Below are 18893 nucleotides of genomic sequence, written 5' to 3' on the forward strand. Positions count from 1 at the left end.
TGTATAGAATACTGCATGATACTGTAAAGGATACAGGATGGTACTGACAGGATACGGCATGGTACTGTATAGGATACTACATGGTACTGTATAAGATACTGCATGGTACTGTATATGATACTGCATGGTACTGTATAGGATACTATATGGTGCTGTAAGGGATACTGCAAGGTGCTTTATGGGATACTGCGTGGTACTGTATAGGATATTGCATGGTACTGTTAAGGATGCTACGCGGTACTTTAGATGATACTGCACGGTACTGTATGGGATACTGCGTGGTACTGTATAGGATACTGCATGATACTGTATAGGATACAGGATAGTACTGTATAGGATATTGCGCATTACTAATAGGATACTGCACGGTACTGTATAGGATACTGCATGATACTGCATAGGATACTGCATGGGTACTCTATAGGATACTGCATGGTACTGTATGGGATACTGCGTAGTACTGTATAGGATCCTACATTGTACTGTATAGGATACTGCATAGGATACAGGATAGTACTGTATAGGATATTGCGCATTACTAATAGGATACTGCACGGTACTGTATAGGATACTGCATGATACTGCATAGGATACTGCATGGGTACTCTATAGGATACTGCATGGTACTGTTTGGGATACTGCGTAGTACTGTATAGGATCCTACATTGTACTGTATAGGATTGTGTATGGTACTGTATGGGATACTGCGCCGACTGTATAGGATACTACATGGTACTGTATTGGATACTGCATGGTACTCTATGGGATACTGCGTGGTACTGTATAGGAAACTACATTGTACTGTATAGGATTGTGTACGGTACTGTATGGGATACTACGTGGTACTGTATAAAATACTACACGGTACTGTATTGGATAATCATGGTACTGTATGAGATACTGCATGGTCCTGTCCAGAATACTGCATGATACTGTATAGAATATTGCATGATACTGTATAGGATACATGATGGCACTGTATAGGATACTAAACGGTACTGTATAAGACACTGCACTGTACTGTATAGGATACTGCATGGTACTATAGAGGATACTACATGGTACTGTATAGGATACTAAACGGTACTGTATAAGACACTGCATGGTACTTAATAGGATACTGCGTGGTACTATATAGGATACTGCATCATACTGTGTAGGATACACATGTTGCTGCATATGATACTGCATGGTACTGTAAAGGATACTACATGGTACTGTGTAGGATACAGCCTGGTGCTGTAGTTACGTCAACTATTATTGATTCTGTTCATGTTCCTATTCAGTTCTCAAGTAACTTATCTTTTAAGGGTTTACGGAAATGACCAACGGAGGCATCCAGAAAAAGGGGACATAATATATTGTTATTGCGCGGTCGTTCTTTCTTTGATGGATAAGAAATACAAATAAGAGACGGTTATGAAAGAGAAAACAAAAGTAATAATGATTGATCAAGTGAACTGTATGTGATATTTTCTCTCACTACAATAAACAATTTAAACACAAAGCAGGGTTTTCACTTCTAGTCAACATCATGTCCCCGAGGCATAGGGCGTTAACTGACTATAAAAGTCCAGTTTCCACCCTTGCCGAACTAGGCTGGTATTATGGAGTTACATTTTGGCTGGGTTAACGAGTCTATGCATAGTCCAATCAATATCGCGCAACGAAATCGAAACATCCTGCACCAGAACTAACATTTCACACAACATAGTACAAACAGAAGATAATAATCTGGTAATACAGATATGTACGAGTAGTTTAATAAAAGCGACATGAGAAATCTCTACTAAAAGCACAGTTTGTTTTACGTTTCCAACTGAGCTATCCTGGCACATCGGGACCACCTGTCGCAAACACATGCAAAGGCAAATCAAACATGCGCCTGAACAAACAAGGTGACATATGGGATTTGCATCAGTCTTCAGCTTTGTCACTGATGCGTCAAACGTGGAAACGTCCTCGATGTGTCTACCAACCACTTTAAAATCTTCACCAAGATCTTGAATGTTGTGACCCTGATCAAACAACAAGAGTCGCTTCAGCGTCGAATAAGACTTTATCATTGTCCTAAGTATAACGTGTGTTTTTACGATGAGGGTTTCTTCAAGTAATTGCCAAGATTAGAGTGCTCGTAAATTTGATTTGCAATATTTACGACTTTTGTTACTGCGTTAGTTTTATAGCATACAATAGTGGGTTTTTTATTCCAGGAGTTGCTATGATACTCAGCATGGGAACAGTCACTGTATTAAAAACGACTATAATAATTCTGTCAGTGTTGAAGTGACGATTCAATAAGTACACTGATTTTGATATTTTTTATAAAGTTCGTACCAACAATCCATGTTGTTTTATATCAGTGATAGTGGAACGATATAATATATCGTTAGCAGTTTTAGTTTCTTCTCCTTCCGAAACAACAAACAAAAAACAGCAGACACCCTTAAAGCAACTCATATGACCTTGGAAGCTGTTGACATCATCGGATCATGCGAGGAATATCTGAACCTGAACTTTGAACGAGATATTATAACTTGATTGAAATGTATGCTATTGTACAATTGTTTTGGGGTTTTCTTGGCAGTGGTTTGGTTGACTGGTAAGAAGCTTCTAGTGATTTGGGGGGTTCCTGCTTGGCCTGGGGTCTCTGTGTGTTACAAGTGTCTTTACCTGGTTTTCATGACATATCAACATTTGATATTGTTAACATACCTATTTTGACGTGTATAATATGTTCCGTGTTTATTCAGGTGAACAATTGACTTGCCTTTGCATGTGTTTGTGACGGGTGCTACTGGTGGGGCAGGATACGCTCACCTTTTCGCGAACACCTGGTATCACTATGAGATAGGGATTCATAAACATATGGTCACGATGTAGTCGGAATCGTACAATCGATTTTGCTTTCGGTAGAGATTTCTTACGAATATGGAAAGGGTTTTGTCACGTTTATTCAAAACAATTGGGTTCCTTCTTTGCGGGCCGTAAGATGTTTGAAGATAATTGAAGAAGCAAAATATTACTTGGATTGGTTTTTATTACCATTGTAACATCCCTTTATGTCGAGCAATATTCCTCTTTTCCTTTTGAGATACAACCGAGCATGCTCTTTCTGCGAAGATTTTTAAAAAAGCCACAAAAACCTTTCCACATTCATCAGAAATCTCTGCCAGAGATCATACCACTCTGGCACAAAGTTGTTTGATCAGGGCTGCAACATTCAAGTTATTTGTAAGTTTTGATGTATGCTGCAATTACTTTGACTTGTGCCAAATGTTCCCGTGTTTTTATTCAGTTGAACGGTTGACTTGCCTCTGCATGTGTTTGTGACGGGTGCCGTGACGGGCGGGGGATACGCTCACCTTTCACTGCAACCTGTTACCAAGACTATTTGATACTGTACCATAGACACATGATTGTGAATCGTACAATGGACTCTGGAATCGTACTGAGAAGATATTTCTTATGGTTATGAAACGGTTTTCGTTGCTTTTAGTCTTAATTTCCTTCACGTGTCAGTATGCATTATTCAGCCATACAGTCTGAGATACAACAGTCTACAACATTATGTGCTAGGTGACTGAATTAGTCTCAGACGTGGTTACGTTTTATGTCCCTTTGCTATTTAACGCCGCACTCCAGCTATATACGTCGGCATGTACATAATAGTCTGGATCAGACAATACGGGGCTCGATCTCTGCAACTGGGACACGATGACATGCATCAACCACTTCAGCGACCCTGTCAAACCGGTCCCGTTAGTCGCCGTAATTTACATAATGTCACAACAAGCCCGATAGCTGCTTCACTGTGTGTAAATCGGCGAACTTGACCTGACCTTGTGTTACAAGAGCATTCAGCCCTAGCCATAAAGGACAAAGCGTTTCATTGAAACACCCACAATTCCAGGAAATGTGTTTAATGGGAAGTCATGTAAGCCCTTGTCGCAGGATGATTGGTTAAACGTTATCCAATTAAATTTTTCGATCAGAGCTATTCGATATCTCCTCAGTGCTTTAGTGCACAGGCGTGCACCGTGACATTGGAATGCCATGTTAACAGCTTGAAGATTGTAATATCGTTGCCCTTGGCGTTTCACAATAACTGATATGGGATGATGTAAACACATATATACACAATACACAAGATCGTCACAGATAAAAGATTTGTGTTCATGTGAGAAAATAATTACAGAACAAAATCATGAATATACAATGCCGTTTAGAAAGTGGGTTAACACTTCTTAGTGAAGGAAAAAACGGGTACTTTTAGGGGTTGAGTCCATTCTGGACTCGAAGCCACACCCTTAGTGTGAGTCACCAAACCGCCAGCGCACAAAGTCATCGATCTAACCCACTCAGCCATCGAAGCTTCCAAAAAATGAAAGTCCGACAACTGATAGTCCAGATCACGTACTTTGTGTACCCCTTGACAAGTGTGAATTGACACGGCTCCCATGAACACGAAAAGCCATTATGAAAGTGTAAAATGTAACAAATATTTTATTTGGGATAACATTTCCTCAGTAAAGTACACATTCTGTTCTTTTGGGAGTTGGTGGTATATTGACAGGGATTCCAGCGATGCGATATATATGACTAAATTGGATAGTCGTGATAGCTGCATCATGGTATATGTATGTGTGTGCTACATCCGTGGCATATTTATGTGTGTCACGTTCCTGACAGTGACGTCATCAGTGACGTCATCAGTGACGAATGACTTGAGGCATATGGTTGGTTAGTCGACAGACAGTGGCCAGACGAATAAGGGCTCAAGGAATTAGGGCTTACAGACCTATCCGAGGACAATTATTGACAGTGCAGCGTCGTTATCAGGGATTGAGATGGACGCGGACTGAACGTCGTTGGCGGCGACGCGACTGGCAGAGGGTCGTCTTCACTGATAAAAGCCGGTTCTGTCTGTTCGGTGCTGATGGAAGAGAGCGTGTTTATCCCCGAGGGGGAGGAGGAACGGCGGCATGATGCGACCAGGTGATCGTGCCGTATGTTGGAGGGGGAGGAGGAACACCGCTGGTCTTCGTTTACGGGAATTCGACAGCTCAGCGTTACATGGAAGGCATTCTTCGTGCGATTGTCCTACCATTTTGTTAACAGAGGCCACGTGGGGTCCTTTATCAGCATGACAAAGCCAGACCCTATACAGCCGGAATCACCCGTGATGCTTGCTGTAAAAGACGATTATGCTTGTCGTAACAGGAGCCTGGCGGGATCGGGTGTGAGGCTCGCTGACATCGTATCCCAATTGCGTAGATCGTGATGTCGATCACTTGATTACTTTCAGAACGCCGTCACACATCTGGAATATTGCTGAATGCGGCGTTAAACAACAAACACCGCAGCCAGAATCGTGCAGAACGTCCTTGCCGCCAACAACGTCCACGTGTTGCCGTTGCCGTTGCCTGCACGTTCCATAAACATGTCCTTCCCTAAACTGACCCAGGCCCTCCAAGAAGTATGACGCATCCCACGTGACATCATCAAACGACTAGCTATTTCTGTGCGCCGGATATGATTGTGGATTCGAATCCCGGTTCACCCCGATTATGTTTCTAGGTTTGTCAGCACCATACCCGTGCTCGTTGGTTTCACCGAAGTGCTAAACGTCTGAGACCTGCATCACTTCGGGCTTCCCTCCCACATTAAGCTGACACGCCGCGATATAACTGGAATACTGTTAAAAGCGGCGTAAAACCAAACTCTCTCTCTCTCTCTCTCTCTCTCTCTCTCTCTCTCTCTCTCTCTCTCTCTCTCTCTCAACCCCGCCTAAAGTCGGGCAACTGTCATGCCAATATCCGATAATGTATGACTGCCATTTTAAATGTTGCTTTTGTTGAGATTTTGATCTTTTCAATACATTTTACTTCATGCATCTTTTTTTGTTTGATTGTTTTTTTTAAATTGGAGTTACTTCAAACTTCAGACAGCCAGCGGTTACATTTAGCAGTGAAGTTGGCCAATGGCGCTTTAAATACTACACCTGCACGTACTTGTCGTTCAGTTCGCGCTGGCAATGTACGTATTACTCTGCACACACTGCTACTCATCGTCACTCGATACCCAATTGCCGATCCTCGGTCGGGTTGTAACCATGTTATCAAAACTCGATGTTTATCGTTTGACAGGCTTCACGTATAGCTGGATATCACAATAGCCATAAATCATTCTTAAAGTCCAACATTACCAAATAGAGTACAGGTTGCAATAAAGAGCCTTTGATCCCTTTCGTAAGTGACCAAATACCCTTTGAAAACAAATACATCGTTACGTTTTACGTTGTTCTACATGCCTGAACATCCCCTTGTTTAGAAGAAATCTGCCTAAACCATAAATCAGTACTGTCAACTTTTGACTTGACTCTAAAACCTGAAGACATGTCAATTCCTCTTTTGTACTGGATTCCAAAGCTCCATAAAAATCCAAATAAAGATAAATATATTGCTGGGTCCAGCAAATGTACCACTAAATCGATGTCTCAAAGACTAACCATAATCCTTACTACAATCAAGGAAGCGCTTTCTTTATATTCACAGAAAGTATTTGAGACAATGGAATTAATGTCATGTGGATTCTCAAAAACTCAAAAATAAACAAAATTGCTTGACATTTTTCAATCTCAGAAAAAAGTTCCATTTTGTCAAAACATTTGATTTTTCAACTTTGTGACCCGTGTAGATCCGGGGTAGAATAGGTCTTCAGCTTCCAATACTTGCCGTGAAAGACGACTATGTTGTCGTAAGAGGCGACTAACGAGATCGGGTGGTCAGGCTCGCTGACTTAAAAAATTGGTTGGTGTATCACATGTCATCGATCCCAATTGTATGGATCGATGCACATGATGTCAACTACTGCATTGTCTGGTCTAGGCTCGATTATTTACAGACAGCCGTCATAAAGCTGGAATATTGCTGAGTGCGGGGTTACACAACAAAAAAACAAACAAATTTCAACTTTGTACACCACTATCTCACATGTCAAAACTTCATTCTTTGGTCCATGGGGCTTTTGTTACAAAACGTGAACACAGAGTAACAGTACGTATTTATATTCAAAGGCTCAGGGAAATGTGTGAAAAATGAAAGCAAATGCTATGTGAAGTTTACTGATAAAAAAGAGGTTATCACGCGAGTGTGTTTGGTGATGGTAAAGATCCTGCATTAGGAATAAACATTGTATTTAGCGAGCCTTGGACAAGTACGGTTTTACGCCGCTTTTAGCAATATTCCAGCAATATCACGGCGGGGGACACCAGAAATGGGCTTCACACATTGTACCCATGTCGGGAATCGCGATCATAATGAACATAACACTATATCAAAGGCATCATTATTGAAAGGCACAGGAGGAGATTTGAATAAAGTCAACATTGCCTAGACCGGACCTTGTATTGGTGTTTCGATATTTTAAGAGCGATTCATTCAACTTCGCCGATATCAGATTGCTGTCACGGTATCATTTTGTGGAATGGGGCCCATATGTATTCCCTGATACACAACATAAGATTACATTTAGACATACAAAGGTTTGAAGTACTTCTTTCAAACTGCTCGCTACAGCGCCTTCGTGCCCCTTTAAAAAAACACACAGGTATGATTCCTAATTACGTAAATTTTGTTTATAAAAAAACGTATTTATCTGACATATAATAACCATATTTCACTCTGGTGAAATAACATGAAAAGATAAATACCTTCCATATTGCATGTTATATAAACATTTCCGAGATCTCACGACTCATCGATATGTTATCGGTTTTTTAAGTGTCATTTCGTGATTTTGTCAAATTTAATTAATTCATTCGCTTCTTTCTGTAGGTCTTCAGGCCATTTCGGGTGTTCCCGCCTTAATATTACTGGAATATAGCTAAAGCGGCGAAAACCGTACACGCTTATCTGTCTATTATTTCCGCGCATTTTGTACAGGATATTTTTGCTATATAATCTTTGCGACAATAACTTTACTGTGTCGGCGACAGAATATTTCCAAAATTATCAAAAGAGAAAACTTTGAAATTTATTCCAACGAAGCCTTGATTTAAAATTCTTGTTTTTCAGTGAAGAATCGATCCGGTATATATATAATCTCTTCAGCAACATCAAATAAATCACCAACGCCGGAAGTACTACATAGTTACATGCCCTTAGTTTACAATCATGGCGTTCACGTTTGCTGCGTTTTGCTACATAGCCGCTCTTATTTTTACTGCTGTGCTTATATTCTTCGTAATATTTCACGTAAGACTTACATGTTTACAAGTGTACATCTTATATGTGTAAACCTTACGATGCCGACATGATAAACATGTGTGCTCATTCATTAACACCGGTATTCTTTATGACAATGTGAACACCGGCCTCATTTCGTTCATGATTCACATTGTCATGGGCGTATGTATGTCACGTCCCGTTCGCATCTTTACTAAATATTCATCATTAAGCATAACATTTATCTCCCCAATTACCATGTCTTTTTTACTGGGAAACCAGAGATATTGGTTTGATGTGGGGTGGAATTGGCTGTGTAATTTGTATGAAGTCCAGGTTATTTCTATCATAACGAATGCGGATATTACAAGTAATCCGATTGAGCGATCCATTTTGATGAATTCCAGTTTTATTTCGTGGATAATATTCCATTTATGTGGAGAACATAGTAATCTATGGCAAACGGAAATATCAGCTAAAACTGACTAAAACATGTTTGTCTATGACAATGGCAACTATTCAAATTCATTCCAGTGCTAAGTTGCTAATTCGGCTATTTTCATGTAACAACTAATGATTTGAATACTTGCATGCATTTGTAATGGTCTGTTTGTGTAACCTTGATAATAACAACTTGCAGAATGTAATGACATGGTAAAATGTACTGGACATCTATCATGTCTATTGATCTCATGTCATCATTCCCCATCAAAATTTGATAAAATTAAGAGATACATTTTAGATAATTTTCTATGAACAACATCCATGCATAATGAAATGGATTTCTATGATTATTGAATTCTGAGAACTGATGTTTGAATTCCCTGGGCTCCTACGAGATTCTGTGGCTATACTAATGAGATCTAGTGGTCACTATGTATGACTGGCTAATGTGTGTCATTGTGGCCAGATGGTGTGAAAAGTTGGGTTGGGCCTGTCGTCTAGGGTGCAGTGATTCGCTGAGTTGTGTCCCTTTGGCATGCCAGAAACCTATGATTGTGGGTTCCAATCCCGGTACGCCCCAATTATGTTTCTAGGTTTGTCAGCACCATACCTGTGCTCGTGGGTTTCACCGAAGTGGTAAACATCCAAGCCCTGCATCACTTCAGGCTTTCCTCCCACATTAAGCTGACATGCCCTGATATAACTTGAATACTGTTAAAAGTGGCGTTAAACCCAGCTCACTCACTCACAATATTGGGGCCAAATGATTTTTTTCCACACACATTCTCACACACTTTGATAATCAATGATGTGACTGAAATACTCCTCCAAGAAACATTAAAACTAACTTACTCTTAATGTCTCTCCAAAGGATATTGTTGAAACCTTGCTAATTAAAATCAGCATCAAATCTCATTCATACTCATTCTTGCTATACCGGGTAAGTGTGTTCGTATCTATTAAAAAATATTCAGTGAACAAGACATTTTGTTCTCTTAGGATGACTAACATTCTTGATTGATTTTATTTCAGATAATTGCATTTGACGAGTTGAAAACAGACTACAAGAATCCCATAGATCAGTGTAACAGCTTGAATCCAGTATGTATTTCTGATATCTGATCTTATAGAATTTTATACCGTGGTATGTGCACATGGTGCATGCATGATGTATTTTGATATATGTTGTATATAGAAGTCAACCAGACTATACGAGCATGTGTGTCATACTGATTTTACGAAATGAGTGTCAGAATCTTTGTATTTCTCGAGTGAGAGCAAGGGTAATACATGAATTTGGTTTTGCAAATTCTGTATGATACACATGCGAGTGTAACAATTTCTTCATTACACATTATTTCTTAATCGTTTTAATTGAGCTCCCCTTTTGCATGTTTGGTTTAATGCAATGATCACGACCCCTGTCTTAGAAAATCACAATTGTCTGATGATGTCAACAATCGTTTCTTGTGTGATGTCATTCTGACCTTCATCTCAATATGTTTCAATTGACGTCAACAATGCCATCCAGATGATGTAAACAATAAACTTGTGATTGTGAAGTGAATTTTGCAAGAGTACACCATGTACACATTATTTTATATACTCGGTTATTTCAAACCCTATGGGTAATAAATATGTTCATGTATTACAAATGTATTAGGTTCAACAATTAAATGTAATATTCGGATAAGATCCAATTAATAGCTTTGTGTGAACCTGTACCATGGGTATCAAGGTATACAGTGGTATATACTTGCTTCTGATACCTGTGGACATGGTGGAGACTGAGCGGTTCTTTTCCATGTAATTAATACATGGCATGTCAACTATCAAAATGGTCAATGTCTTTAATAATTGCAATATATTTCAATGTTTTCAGGTCCATAAAGAATCGGGGTAGAATAGGTCTTCAGCAACCCATGCTTGCCATAACAGGCGACTAACGGGATGGGGTGGTCAGACTCGCTGACTTTGTTGAATGATGCACGTCATCGATCCTAATTGTGTGAATCAATGCTCATGATGTCAATCACTGGAATGTCTGGTCCAGACTTCTTATTTACAGACTGCCGTCATAAAGCTGGAATATTGCTGAGCATGCTGAGTGTGGCTTTAAACAACAATCAATCAAACAAACAAACAATGCTTTCTGTAGAGATCAGAAACAGCTAATTGAATTGATATTTTTTGTTTCACTGACCATGCTGGTAATAAACATAACATGTCAATTCAGAATTTCACTTTGAAAAGCCTTGTCCTGAATATCTATAGAAAACTTGATATTGTTTTCATTTCTTTCCAGCTTGTGTTGCCTGAATATGCAATACAGATTCTCTACACAGTGCTGTTTGTATTTGCCTGGCAGCTGGGATCGGTTCTCTTCAACCTGCCTCTGTTAGTCTATCATGTCAGAAGGTACGTCACAAGTAATTCCATCGGTTTTAAAATGTCAAGAGAATTAGTTCAAAAACTTCATATTATGGATATTGAAGTCTGTGCATTTTGACAGGGTTTGACAAAACATTTAACTGCGACAAATAACATTCAGGATTGATTATGTATCCGTGTGGAGTGCCACCTTCACCGTTAAGTTGATGGTACTTCTGTGGCAGATCATTTTCATGGACTGGTGAGGATAAAATTAAATCCTAATCCCGAGGTTGTCACATTGTTATTGTTTTTCTATTGGATCATTTCAGTAGATGTAGAACCTGTGGTCCATTATGAATATGAGAATGATCTTGTTAAGAGCTGTTTTGCATTTTTATTTTTTACTAAGGTTAAAAAAAATAATAGTCTTGGTTCTCAGACACCACCCTTATCATCATTTCATTTTTATTTTCATTTAAAAAATATATAAAAAATCCTTAAGTATTCCAAGTCCAACTGTAGTCAAATACTGTATTCCAGTTTTTTACTCATCAATGAATACATTTTTTATGTAGAGAGGCCCTTTCCCCGGTTGATTGTACACAAGTGTTTATTTGGTAACATACTATTTTGAACAACCAAAAAAAGAAAAAAACACCACCCGCCCACACTATATTTTCAAAAGCCATTGCCTGAGAACCAATCTTTTTTTTAAGCCTAATGTAACCATGTTAACTATCAAAAATCCCTTTTATCGATCACAGATTTCACGATCAGGTTTTGACACAGAAATTTACCAGTGAATCAATCAAATTGAGTTATTGGAATGTTAGTGATTGCCTGTGTTTAGAGGGAATAGAGTTCTATTATGATTGCAGGTAGCTTCATGACGCCATATCTAGGCTTTGAAATGATGAGTGAAGTCTGATTGTTTCCTTTCATTGCCAGATATATGAACAGACCTGTGATGAGCTCCCCCGGTCTGTATGACCCCACAACAATAATGAATGCAGATGAACTAAATCGAGCACAGCGAGAGGGCTGGGTGAAACTGGCATTTTACCTCATATCATTCTTCTATTATCTTTACAGGTAAGACAAGTTCATCATGTTTATTGTCGTAACTGCCATACTTTACCATAGGCTTACGATCAACGTAGCACTAAGATCGCTTTGTGGAACAGGGCACTTGGCCCCCTTCCACAAAGTTATGTTAATGCTAAGATTATATGGGAGTGAAGATTGTCTTAGCACTAAAACTATGCAACTGGAACAGGGTCATTTGCATGTTTTCCTACCATGACAGTCTAGGAGTGAGGGAGTGAGTATGCTTTTACACTGCTTTTAGCAGTATTCCAGCAATATCACAGCGGGGGACACCAGAAATGGGCTTCACACATTGTACCCATGTCGGGAATCGAACCCGGGTCTTCGGCGTGATGAGCGAACGCTTTAACCACTAGGCTACCCTACCGCCCCTGACAGTGTCGGACATTGCATATTCACTCACTCACATGTCCTGTGAAGATCCGGGGTAGAATAGGTCTTCAGCAACACATTCTTTCTTGTAAAAGGCGACTATGCTTGTCGTACGAGGTGACTTGGTTGATGCATGCCATCGTATCCCAATTGCGTGGATCAATGTGCATGATGTCAGTCACTGGATTGCCTGGTCCAGACCTGATTATTTACAAGCCACTATGATGTAGCTGGAATATTGTAGACTGCTGCTGAAGCTGGGCCTCTTTGCTTGTCATATGAGATGACTAATGTGGATTGGTTGGTGACATCCTATCACTTGACTGATTGTGCGCCATCCTGCCCAAACTGGATGAGGCGACAATGCTTGTCGTAAGAAGCGACTATGCTTGTCGTAAGAGGCGTCTAACGGGATCAGGTGGTCAGGCTCACTGACTTGGTTGATGCATGGCATCATATCCCAAATGCATGCTCATGATGTCAATCACTGGATTTTCTGGTCCAGACTAGTTTATTTACAGACTGCCGTCATAAAGCTGGAATATTGCTGAGGGCGGCATTAAACAACAACAAACTGGATGGATATTGCTGCCGACTTCTAGTTTCCTGGCTTAGTTATTCAGACACTGATATGATATGAATTGACAATTACTTTTACTTTTAGACAAGCGTAAGTTCAACATATGAAAGTTCGCCACAACAATGTTTAACTGTATATTCTTTGGGCAAGTGGAAATTTTCTGTATAATTCTGTTTGGGAAGCAGTCTGAATAACTTTTCCTGACAAGTGAAATGTTTCTAACTGTGCTGAAAGAATTTAACTGAATATCCTCTTTTCTTTTGCATGTTTATTCCTAGAAAACTACACATTACCTTATAAAAATATACAATTTCTTCACACAGCTGTATTTTTGGGGAAAGAAGTGCACACTATACACAAGAAAATACAGTACTCACTGTCTTGGTTTGTACATGATGAGCCTAGACTTGCACAAGTCTGTAAGGCAATAATTATTACTTTAAATCATAATTTCTAGATTATGTAAATAATAAGAACAAGTTGTCCCTATAAGAGACTGGAGTCCTTTGACTGTCCACGTATCTAGACTTGCCTATTAGGAGGATAGAATTACTACACATCCATGAACTTTTCTTTCGGTACAGCCTTGGAGCAAGGCTAATGATGAGCTATATCTCTCTGTTTCAGTATGATATATGTCCTGGTGTCCAACTGAGGCTGATGCTGTGCTTCGTGTATCATGGAGAGAACTGCCAGAGTTAGTGCGATGTGGATGTTGACATAGAAGTGACAAGTTGTGTGTGTACAGTCATCTTGTAAGGACTGACACAAGATGGAATCACAACGTGTGTTATCAAATTATGAAGGCAGGATATTGTGCACAGTGCACAAAGATTTGAGAATATATGGAACAGTCTGTGACTTTAACCACTAGTCCGAAGCCCATGTCTAGCAAAAGTTCTTTCGATCTTGTAAGCTTTGCTATTATAAGTCCAAGCATTAAAAACTACTGAAAATCATGTCAAGTGAGCGGTCTGGGCCAGTAGATCTAAAGGTTTTCTGCACAGACTGGAATTGTACATTTTAAATATGTCATTTCTGTAGTGTCAAAATTGTTTGCTTGATTAATGTTATATCATCTTAGATCTTTCTTGGCTTCCATGGTTCACAATAATGGGGTACTGATACTTTAATCAACATACAAATTAAGGAAGAGAATTTATGGATGTCAACTTCTTTATTATGAGGAACAAAATGTAACAAAGAAGTCCACATTCATAAATACTCTTCCTTATGTGTATCTAAATGCCTTTCAAAGATCAAAATTGACTAAGAAAATAAATATTGTGATGGAGATGTATGTCATGTTTTGTTGATTCTCACAATTTGCAGAAAAGTGTCATTAAAATAAACCGTATCTATGACAAAGGTAGACAAGACATGCTTAAATAGTAAGCTATTTTCAGTAAAAATGGTAAATTCCAAACTCACTTTGAGTCCTTTAGAATCCACTCCCAGTTCTGGTCTTTTGTAGATGACACTTGCTGTATAATGTTATGCTTTACAGGAACTGCCGATGTATTTATAACCTGTATGAACAAGAATTTTTATAAACTTACCATCATGTATTGTTTGTGTTGAATTGATTTCCCTTCTCCCTCTAGTACGGAGTTGGTGTCCTAGATTCATGCAGAGTGTGACCACTGGCCTGTCAGCATACTTCTGTTTGTTGGGGGTAGGGATGTCAGGATATGCCTACCTCATGACTATTGCGATGCGTAAGTTGCGTCTGTTTGTATGAAATTCTCCATTTTCCATGTGGCCACAATGGCCGCAGGTTGTTGCTCAACCAGTTTGAGGTAAGTTCACATGGCGGGTTAGCTGACATGCTGAAACATCTTCCCAGGGCAGGAGAGTTAACTGACTGTGAAAGTCCAGTTTCCACCCTTTGCCGAACTAGAGTATGGAGTTTTATTTTGGCTGAACTAAGAGTCTGCATAGTCCAATCAAAATCGTGTAATGAAATCGACATCCGATTCGTAAACTGACACAGATTTCGGTCTGTTTTCGGTTGTAAAGCATGTGTACCTCCAGCTACAGATATTTTCCAAATCTGTTCATGTCTTTAATCAAGGTGCACAAATCATTTGATGCTCTTCGCTAGGTAAGACCCAAATATTATGATAAAGATCATGTTAATTGATCAGATCATCTTAACATGTCTTAACTGGGGACCGCCTCTGTTTGAAGCAAGTGATATGAGAGGTGGATTGTGATTGTCAAACAGAGGAACAAAGACGGGATAACTCGTAATACCCACTGGTGTCGTGGCGCTACAATCGAGTCCAGAAATTCCAGCCTAGTTCGGCAAGGGCGGAAACTGGGCTTTTACAGTCAGTTAACTCCCTTGCCTCAGGAAGATTTATTACAGTGAGTGACACCAGACTAACTCAAGCTTCATCAGCTTCACATCTTGTGATCATATGTAAATAAAGACGATGCTATTCGTTAATCCGTCTTCTAATGTTGACGCTCTGCTTATCACAAAGTATGGAGAACGGGATGATTTTTGAGATTTCTCTGTTTTGCTCAAATACATGTAGCTTTAATCCTAAATTCTCCCACCTATTGTAATATACTCGTTACTATTAAATTCTTACATATGGCTTTTGTTACATGTGTGTTTAGTGTTGTCAAATAAGAGGTAAGATTTAAGACAGGGAGCTTTGAAACTACAAATTTTATTAAAGTGCTTGATCACAGGTAAGCCTGGCTTTTAAGCGGCAAACATTTTGTGTTTGTATAAGGCAGCCCCGCAGCATTAAAGGTGTTAAGAAATATTCAAGTCTGGATCAGACAATACAATGATTGACATCACTAACATTGACCGTGTAATTGGGTTAAAATGACCTAAATCAACCTAGCCTTACTACCTGATCCAAAAGTCACATCATATGACAAGCTTAGAATGAGGAGGACCTTTATTCTTACCAAAGTTCTCACAGGTCTTCAAAATAGATCTAAAATCCATGAACTTGATTAGCAACAATAGTACGAAAGTCTGATTCTTACACATATTGAAAACAATAATCACTACAGAATACTAGTAGCGACAGAAAGCGTACTTGTACTTGAGAAAACGAAAAATTGAAAGCATCTCTAAAAACATTTTTCATCTGAAACTGGCCTGGTATCTTGTGACCATGGTAACCATGATGCTAGCCTTCCCAAGGACAAAGTTGGATATACAGGGAGTTATATCTTGGTTATCGAAAAGCGAATCATACTTTCAAAAAACTAATTCTTGAGAATAGATAATGGAATGTTTTCTGATTGACAAGCTGTCAGTGTCACTTGTACTAGTAGCTGGATGCATATCATTTACTTCTTCCAACATGACCAATGCAATTAATCAAATGTAGTTTCAAAATCAATAACACATGCTGGATGTTTAACCCTTGCTGTGTCAGGGTGTTCTGTTTATTTTTCTACTGTCTGTGTGCATGTGTGCGTAGTTCCATATCCCAGTGCTTAAAATCCATGTACTGCCAAACCAGAAAATGGCATTTGTGTTGCCCATAACCAGTGCTTTGTTAAAAAACTTGAAATGAAGTTGTAATATGTCATTAATGTATTTAAACATATGTTTTGTATTGTATCGGTTGTATTGTGCTCAGCATTGTGATGGTATTTGAAGATTGTCTTTTGATTTATTCGTATGAATAAATTCCAATGTGAAGGAAAGTGCAATTGTTTCCTTCATGATAATAAGTTTCTTAAACACATAAATATCAGCAAATGTGGTTCTCAGGCAATGTATATCTTATGAAGGATGTCTACTGGTCAGAATTAATTTTTTCCAAGATAGGTATTTTTCAAATATATTGAGCTTGGGGCTATTGTTATCTACAGTCCCAAATTCACTCTTTGATATAGAGTCATATATGGAAATAACACACTATCTATCCAGTTTTGCATCGAAATATCATTAATAGTATTTAACTTTAAAATATATACCCACATATGGATAAAACATTTACGTATAAGAAGACATCATAATTTCTATATGTTTTAATAGCATGCTTATTTTGTAAATGGATTAACACATGCACATTTACGTATATCCCTCAATTTCTATAATTCTGCAAGATACCATTGATGTCATTCATTGGTGTTACAAACATGATTACAATGAGGTGACGTCTAAGTTTAAAGAATGTTGCAGCACTACGCTCGTTGACTTTTGCCTTAAGCAATATGTGACCTGTTTTAAAACCATTTTTGAAACTATTTTTGACAGTTTGACTCTAAGTCTATCGTTCTCTTCTGCATCACTTCAGTTTGGCAATTGGCTTAGAATATGTCGCAAAAACCTCCTGATACACGGCAGTGCCATCAGACATCTTTATAATACTGCCACCCCGGGTACAATTAATGTTTTTTTGTTAAACAACTAAAATACTCTCATATGAGGTATAATGATGATAAATTATGCGCCTGAGAAACAAAAATATTTGATTAAATTGGACACCGTATCATGATAAATTTTTCCCATTTCCAATTTGATCCTTTGGAAAATGCTGTAATAATTGTATTGATTTGGCGTAATAGCTGTAAATCAATAATGTCTTTACTGATCTTTGTAAAGTGGAAGTTTCATGTATATCGGGTTAAGTAGGCACTGTTCAACTTGGGAAAATTATCAGGTACAGGTTATTATTTTGTCCTTTCACTTGCAGATTAATATACGGTAAGCACTGACATTTGTCATATACATGTTGTTTCTGTGGTTGTTATCATATCTGGTTACTCAAGGCAAAGTACACTGCACGTTTTTTATCTTTGCTTCACATGTGTGTTTTGCAGACATATTCTTTTTTATTATTTTTATCATATTTCTTTTCCAGTTTTGCTATTTCCAGCTCTTTATAGCTAGTTATTTTCGATCTCAGGTTTATGTTTTAGGGCTTTTTGTTATTGATTATTCACCTGGATAGTGAAACCAGTTCACAGCCCTGTCTCACAATGGTAAGCCCTCTTCCTCGCCTATTTGCAACTTCCTGAGGCAAGAGTCAACTGAAAGTTTGGCAAGGGTGGGAACTGCACTTTTACAGTCAGTTGACCCCTTTTCCTCAGGAAGATGGCATATTTGTCTGGCTAGGTTTGTTTACAATCAAAAACATTTCTGGTACTTTGAGCATGTTTATAAGGTTTGTCTACTTTTTAATGAAAACTACTCCAGGAATACAGGACACTTTTGGGGGATACCAACTTCTTTTCTATTCTATATGTTTCAGGGCTACTTCTTGCCCTTTTATCATTAAGCATGTAGGGTTAAAATAAATATATACATATATACATGATATATTTACTCAAGGTGATTTGTTTACCATGTTTACACAAGGTATGATTAATGTACAAAGATAACAATATAATAACGAAGCAAATGAAATTAACAGGAAAGAAGCCATTTGAAGATGAAGGGATGGGGCTTCCTAATTGGCTCTTCCTATCAGTCTCGCTGGCTTTGTTAATATATTGTTATCTTTGAACATTAATTCTAAATGTAAAAACAAATCACCTTGTGTAAACATATATATATATATATATATATATATATATATATATATATATATATATATATATATATGCGCCATGAAATGGTGAAATGTCATCACAAAAAAACAAAAGAAGTTGTTATCCTTAAAAGGTGTCATGTATTCATGTTCTTCGTACTTTTTAATGCCTATGAAAGACTTCATACTCCTACAGGTGTTTCTCGCTGCCCAAACCTTGGAGGTTGTTTCATAACCCTTTACTTTACTTTGCTGGTATATTGCACACAGTGG

At 38.5% G+C, this 18893-nt stretch overlaps 1 protein-coding gene across 1 annotated transcript; it reads left to right on the forward strand.

Annotated features, from left to right (window-relative positions):
- Nucleotides 1-8175: 8175 nt before the first annotated feature.
- On the forward strand, nucleotides 8176-18615 carry LOC139442907 (protein cornichon homolog 1-like). The gene is made up of 5 exons (XM_071223819.1): nucleotides 8176-8258; nucleotides 9705-9773; nucleotides 10978-11090; nucleotides 11994-12137; nucleotides 13732-18615. Exons 1-5 carry the CDS (start codon nucleotides 8178-8180, stop codon nucleotides 13757-13759), a joined length of 435 nt encoding a protein of 144 aa, XP_071079920.1. The 5' UTR covers nucleotides 8176-8177; the 3' UTR covers nucleotides 13760-18615.
- Nucleotides 18616-18893: the final 278 nt, after the last annotated feature.

The sequence above is a fragment of the Haliotis cracherodii genome, unplaced genomic scaffold (genome assembly GCF_022045235.1).
Source record: "Haliotis cracherodii isolate W230 unplaced genomic scaffold, xgHalCrac1.p SCAF_5, whole genome shotgun sequence".
Taxonomy (NCBI): Eukaryota; Metazoa; Mollusca; class Gastropoda; order Lepetellida; family Haliotidae; genus Haliotis; species Haliotis cracherodii.